This window comes from Rhincodon typus, unplaced genomic scaffold (assembly GCF_021869965.1).
Source record: "Rhincodon typus isolate 14 unplaced genomic scaffold, sRhiTyp1.1 hic_rhity00010662, whole genome shotgun sequence".
NCBI lineage: Eukaryota > Metazoa > Chordata > Chondrichthyes > Orectolobiformes > Rhincodontidae > Rhincodon > Rhincodon typus.
Window position 1 is genome coordinate 1 of NW_025976300.1, and position 7498 is coordinate 7498.

Sequence of the window (7498 nt, forward strand, 5' to 3'; positions counted from 1 at the left end):
TCAGGTGGGGATTTAAACTTGTCATTGTCCCATCTGAATAAAACCTCACATTGCAGCTGCCTGTTAAGTGTTTGACAGAGAAACTAGGAAAAGGAGTTTGGCTCATTGAGCCCACTCACCATTTAACATGGTCATGTCTTATTCTTATTCCCCTACCCTTTGACACATTATCCACAATTTGTTTCTTGAAGGTGATCAGTGACTTGGCATCCATGATGTTCTGCAGTAGAGAATTCCACATGTCCAATACCCTCTGAGTGAAGAAATGTCTTCTTATTTCAGACTGATATAGCTGACCACGTATCCTGAGACGACGACCACATGTTCTGGCCACTCCTGGCCAAGAGGAAACATCATCCCTGTATCCAGTCTCTCCTACAGAAAATTATACATTTCGATGAGATCCCCTTTCCTCCTGAACTTCAGTGAATACTGCAGAGGGATATAGATCAGTTAGGTGAGCAGGCAAGGATCTGGTAGATGGAGTACAATGTTGGTAAATGTGAGGTCATCCATTTTGGTTGGAATAACAGCAAAATGAACTGTTATTTAAATGGTGAAAAACTGCAGCATGCTGCTGTGCAGAGGGACCTGGATGTCCTTATGCATGAATCACAATAAGTTGGTTTGCAGGTGCAGCAGATAATTAAGAAGGCAAATGGAATATTATCCTTCATTGCTAGAGGGATGGAGTTTACAAAAAGGGAGGTTATGCTGCAGCTGTCTAGGATGAGGAGGCCACACCTGGAGTACTGTAAAGTGTATCGTTTACGTCTCCTTATTTGAGAAAGGATGTGGAGGCACTGGAGACAGTTCAGAGGAGATTCACCAGATTGATTCCAGGGATGAAAGGGCTGTCGTATGAGGAGCAGTTGAATAGCTTGGGCTTGTGCTCACTGGAGTTCAGAAGATTGAGGGGGGAGTCTGATTGAGCCATATAAAATGCTAAAAAGGTATTGATGAAATGGACCTTGAACAGATGTTCCCCCTTGTGGAACAGTCTCGAACAAGAGATCACAGATACAGAGTGAGAGGTGATAGGTTCAAAACTGAGGTGTGGGAAACTACCTCTCTCAGAGGGTTGTGAATCTGTGGAACTCACTGTCCCAGACTGCAGTGGAGGGAAAATCAATCAATAATTCAAGAAAGAAATAGATTTATTTCTAATGGATATTGGGATAAAGGGCTATGAGGAGCAAGCAGGAAAATGGTATTGAGACAAGCAATGATCATGTTAAATGGTGGAGCAAGGGTCAAAGGACTGAATTACCTACTCTCTCTCCTAATTCCTATATTCCTAACATGGACCATAATCTCTGGCTGTTCTCTCACCACCTTCAGAATATCCTGAAGCCACTTAGTGAGATCCTTGACCCTGGCACCAGGGAGGCAACATACCATCCTGGTGTTATGTCTGTGGCCACAGAATCATCTATCAGTTCCCCTTGCAATAGAATCCCTGATCGCTATTGCTGTTCCACGCTTCTCCCCACTCCCCCCCCTACCCCTGCACTCCTGTTGCCATGATTTTGCTCTCACTGCACTCTCCTGAGAAACCATCTCCCCAGCAGTGTGCAAAATGTAAATTCTCTTAGAGAAGGAGATGACCCCCTAGTATTCCTGTATGACCTGCCTTGTTTTTTTAAACTGTCTGGTGGTCACCCACTTCCTTTCTGCCCATGCACTGTTTACCTGCAGCATGACCTCCTCACTGTACATGCTATCAAAGATCTCAGCCTTGCAGAGACTCCACACTGGTCCCAGACATGGTTCCAGATCTGAAACACAGATCCCAGTAGTTGCAACTGGGGTCACTTCCTCCACAAGCAGTCATCCTGTGCGCTGAATATATCTCTGATTCCCCACATTGTACAGAAACTGCTGCTATGCCATGACTTACCCTTAAATTACTCTTCTTCCATTTACTTCCTCAATTTTAAATATTAAATATTTACCATGTACTTTACTCCATTCCTGTGACTTGAAACACTCTTCATCTAAAGACCAGTTTTTACTCAACCTGTCCAGTGGTATGACACTTCTGGATAACTGGGACTTAAATCTGGGCCTTCTAGCTCAGAGGCAGAGACACTTCCACAGCACCACAGGAGCCCTTCCAGTTTTTACTTTGGCCAGTATTAATATTCACCTCACTCAATAAAATTATCACTCATCCCGGGCTGGCTCCCAGTCCCACTTAATGAGCTTATGTTTTCTTTGCAATGCCACTTTTGAATATTTCCAAAACTCACCCTCTAATGCACAGCTTTTAAACTCCCGGCCTGCTTGGGGTTGTTTTGCAGTGACTTTACACTTATTATATTTTATCCTGAAAATTTCCTCCACTCTGTCATGCTGAGTTTTAAGCCCACTATTCTCGCTTTGGTTCTGCACTCTCCACCACAGTCTTGTGGTGCTGCACTGTCAGAGGTACCATCCTCCAGATGAGTTAAACTAAAGCCCTGAAGTGAAAACAAAAGATCCTATGTCACTATGTCAGAGAAGAGCAGAGGACATATCACTGGTGTCCTGGCCAAGATAGATTCCACGGTCAATTTTATAAAACAGATTATCTAGTCATGATCACATTGTTGATTGTGGGAACTTGCTGTGCATAAATTAGCTGACACTTTTCCTGCTTTACTAAAAATGACTCCGCTTCATTGGGTATGAAGTGTGTTTTGTTGCCCTAGGTTTGTGGAAGTTGATGTGAGTCTTTCTTTCAGCATTCTGTTTCCTGTGAACTGATAATTATAAGCCCATTGCCAGAGAAGATATCCCAACCGACAGTGACATTGACCAATATGCAGTATACAGGAGCCTTACTGTAGGATCCTCAGTGTTTCAGTGAGTAGGAACACATCATGCTGACTACTCATGTGGTTTGGTTTGTTAAAAATGAATTTATTGTTATCTATAAATCTATTCAGAAGTTTGATAAATCAACAAATGACACCATGTTGAGCTTACACCAAACTTTGAATCAGCTAAAAGAACAAATCATTTAAAAGTAACTCAAATTCGTTCCCAGAACACAAAGTGAATTTTTGAGGCGTGTAAGGTGAACATAACACCATTATTACAGCGATGTATGATGGATCGAGGAAGCTCAGGTCTGTACAGACTCAACCCTATGCCCTCCCCATACTCAGGATAGTGGTCCTCCCAGACAGGACAGTACAGAATAAACATTCCCAATGGTATTAGTCAAACACCCATTACCTGAAGAGGATCTGTCTATAATTCATATTCCTGACTAAAGCAGCGTCTGATTCTACCCCATACCCACTCCTGACAGCTGGCTCACTTCACTAACACAAAAATGTTCAAAATACACAGGGGCCATGTTGGTTCTGCCCCAAAAAATCATCAAATTATCCCAGGAAAATTCCCTGATTGAAGCAACCAATCCTGCCCCACAAACACACAATGGACAGGCTACTCCTCCAATCAAAAACTTAAACTATCCTGTGCTTGCTTCTGACAGGTTCACTCATAAGGACATGTGCTGGGAGGAGAGAAGGATTCTGCAAGGGAGAAGGAGGCTGCAAGAGTGGGGAATGGAGAGGGGGCTGTAAATATGGGGAAGGGAGGGGGATAACAAGAGTGGCGAAAGGAAAGGAAGGCTGCATGAGTGGAGAAAGGGGGAGGGATGATGCAACTGCAGGGAAGGGAGCGGGCTGCAAAGGCAGGGAAGGGACAGTGAGACTGCAAAGGGAAAGCAGAACTATGAGCTCCCTACACCATTAGACTACAACAGTTCAAGAGGTGGTTCCCCGCCACATTCTCAAGGGGAATAGGGGAAGGACATTAAATTCTGGCCTGCCTGGCAATGCACACTTTCCCTAAAATAATAATAAAATAAAGTGTAAAACCTATCGACGGAATAACACTCTGTTAACTAGAATTAGAAGAAGTTGGAATACCTGAGATAATGAATTACATGTAAATGAATGTGGAATCTCTAGTTTAAGGCTGCATTTGTTCAATGAATACAATGTCAATTATTAAATTCAAGTCTCAGATGCAGTAAACAGGGTACTAACTACCCGATTAAAGTATTCAGATGTTGTGCATATGTGATGGAAATACATTAACTGTACATAGGTGTGTTTAAGATGTCATCAGTATATGTCAATTATTCTGAGAAAAAGCTCTGTTGAGAACATATACTTATTGAGCCAATTTGAATATGGTAGCATTGATGAAATTAAAGCATTATTCTTAGAAGAATTATTAGAAGAATTAGAATTCTTCTAATACTGCTTCCATCTGAGTCCAAATACCTTTTGTGTCAACACAAATACACGAGGTAACTACTTAAGTCAATCACAATAAATGAGTTAATGAGAATGAAAAAGTAGCCTCTGAAAATCCAAAAGTCATCCCCAAAGGAGTCCAAAAGAAATCACATTGTGCTCTGGTCAGCGCTGGTTTTGTTGTCGCTAGTTGTTTGATGGGAGTAAAGGCTGCTTCTTGTTCTGTATCCCAGTCCCACTGAACACCCTGCACTGTGAGACTGTGTACTGATTCACATTCGTGAAGACAGATTGGGCAAGAACTTGGCTAGGTAATTCCCTTTTGGGTTCACTGATGTTCCAGGAATTCCAGCAAATGTGTGAAGGCTTTATTACAGAACTCGCAACAAGTGGGGGTTCTCCCCTGTGCATTGATTCACCGGGAGATATGCTATTTGTGTGAAAATCTGGTCACAAGCTTGTCATATGAAGAATTTCTCCCATGTGTGAACTCTGTGGTGTTCCAGGTGGTTGAAGACATTGTGAAGGATTCATCACAAACCTCACACTTGATGGGTAACTCCTGAGTAATGCCTCTGATGCAGGAGGAGGTTCCATGATTGGAACAAAGTGTTTTTGCGCACATGGCTCAGGAATGTTTTCTCCTCTGTATGAAGCAGCGGCGTTTGTGGATATCTGACAATGAGAATGATTCGTTGCACATGTCACATCTGAACAGTTTTCCCCGTTTGAATACACTGGTGTCTGTGTAGGTATGATGAATCCGAGAATTCACTCATTACTTGTGAATGGTTCCTCGTTTTTATGAATATGCTGGCGATTTTGAATGACACTGAGAATAATTTGTCATAACCTCACTTAATGGATTCTACCCATGTAAATCCTGTGAGAGAGCAGGAAGTTCTGTGACCACAGGAATGTTCAGTCACACATATCACTAGTGAAAGAATTTTTATGTGTGATTGTGTTGATGAGCACAGAACTTTGATAACTCAGAGAATGATTTGTCACATATGTCGCATGTAAACACTTTCTCTCCTGTGTGGATGCGCTGGTGTCTGTGGAGATTCCCCAGCTGTGAGAATGATCTGTCACACATGTTGCACCTGAATGGTTTCTCCCCAGTGTGAATACTGTGATGGAGCAGGAGGCTTGAGGAGGCGGCAAATGATTTGTCACATAGCTCACATGTGAACAGTTTCTCTCCTGTATGAATACGTTGGTGCCTGCGGAGGTTCCCCAACTGTGAGAATGATTTATCACACACTTCACATGTGAAAGGTTTTTCCCCTGTGTGAATCCTTTGGTGGAGCAGAAGGCTCGATGAGTCAGAGAATGATTTTGCACACACCTCACACTTAAACAGTTTCTCCCCTGTACGAATGTGTTCATGTCTGTGAAGAAGCATTGACAGTGAGAATGATTTGATATATGCATTACATATGAATGGATTCTCCCCTGTGTGTATGCGTTGGTGTCTACGGAGATTTCCCAACTGTGAGAATGATTTATCACACACCTCGCATGTGAATGGTTTCTCCCCAGTGTGAATGCTGTGATGGAGCAGGAGAGTTGAAGAGTCAGAGAATGATTTGTTACACATCTTACACATAAATGCTTTCTCCCCTGTGTGAATACGTTGGTGTCTGCGGAGGTTCCCTAGCTGTGAGAATGATTTGTCACACACCTCACATGTGAATGGTTTCTCTCCAGTGTGAATCATCTGATGGAGCAGGAGGCTTGATGAATCGGAGAATGATTTGTCACACACCTCACACTTGAATGGTTTCTCCCCTGTGTGAATTTGGTGGTGAGCATGAAGCTTTGATGACTGTGAGAATGATTTGTCGCACACATCACACATAAACGGCTTCTCCCCTGTGTGAATGCGTTGGTGAACATGGAGGGCTGATGAATATGAGAATGATTTGTCACACACCTCGCATGAGAATGGTTTCTCCCCTGTGTGAATGCGTTGATGCGTACGGAGGTTCCCTAACTGAGAGAATGATTTTTCACATACCTCACAGATGAACAGTTTCTCCCCAGTGTGAATGCGTTGGTGCGTACGGAGGTTCCCGGATTGTGAGAATGATTTGTCACACACTTCGCACGTGAAAGGTTTCTCCCCTGTGTGAGTGCGCTGGTGTGTGCGAAGATCTGACGACCAGGAAAATGATTTGTTACACACCTTGCACATGAATGGTTTCTTCCCTGTGTGAACAGGCCGATGATTGACCAGACCTGATGACCGTGCAAAGCTCTTGTTACATTCCTCACACTTGAATGGTTTCTCTCCAGTGTGGATGCGTCGGTGATTCACAAATGCTGATGACTGTCTGAAAGCGCGATCACACATGTCACACTTGAAGGGTTTCTCTTCCATGTAGTTGTCTTTTGTATTATGGCAATCACCAGATGCACTTTGCATGCAACAAAATTTTCTGAGCCTTTCTCACACTTGAAAAGCCTCTCACCTGTAGGAATGAGTCAATGCTTCATGAGACTCCATGAATGACTGAAGCTCTCACCACACTTGGAGCCCATTCACACTTCTTCCTGACCGATCATCCACAGCTGAATCAGGAAGGTTGGTTCTGATGGAAGGCTCCACACCATGGACCAGTTTCAGATTTGATTATACGTCAAAGCTCCCCTGACCCAACTGATTTCCATATGATGATTTCACTGCCCAACCTTCTCTGTGTTGAGCAATGCTGTGAAGGGACTGGATGTCTTCCCACAGTTGTGCAGTTGTTCCTGGGTGATGGTCAGGAACCATCTGTGGTGTCTATCCTCTGGTGTAGTATGGTGCAATCCTTCTGTAAAACAGGAAAACATGATTTCCTCCAAGTCCCTCTCCTCCTTTGCTGACTCCTCAGTTTTTAAAAAAATTATACTTTCACAGGACTTGGGGGTCACTAGCATTGCCAGCGTTTATTGCTCATCCATAATTTCCCTTGAGAAGGTGGGGGTGAACAAATTGTTCAATGTATTCAATTGTGACAATTTTCATGAGTAACACCCAGTATCCAAATTAAAACACACAGAAAATGTTGGAGAAACACAACAGGTTTGACAGCGATAGTAGGAACTGCAGATGCTGGAGAATCCGAGACAACAAGGTGCAGGGCTGGATGAACACAGCAGGCCAAGCAGCATCATAGGAGCAGAGAGGCTGACGTTTCGGGCCTAGACCCTTCATCAGAAAAGCTTTTCTGATGAAGGGTCTAGGCCCG

The 7498-nt window shown here is 43.4% G+C and overlaps 1 protein-coding gene across 1 annotated transcript; it reads right to left on the reverse strand.

Moving 5' to 3' along the window:
- Positions 1–2659: 2659 nt before the first annotated feature.
- On the reverse strand, positions 2660–7076 carry LOC125482460 (zinc finger protein 271-like). The gene has a single exon (XM_048594535.1). It carries the CDS (start codon positions 6688–6690, stop codon positions 5212–5214), a length of 1479 nt encoding a protein of 492 aa, XP_048450492.1. The 5' UTR covers positions 6691–7076; the 3' UTR covers positions 2660–5211.
- Between the last annotated feature and the right edge of the window lie 422 nt (positions 7077–7498).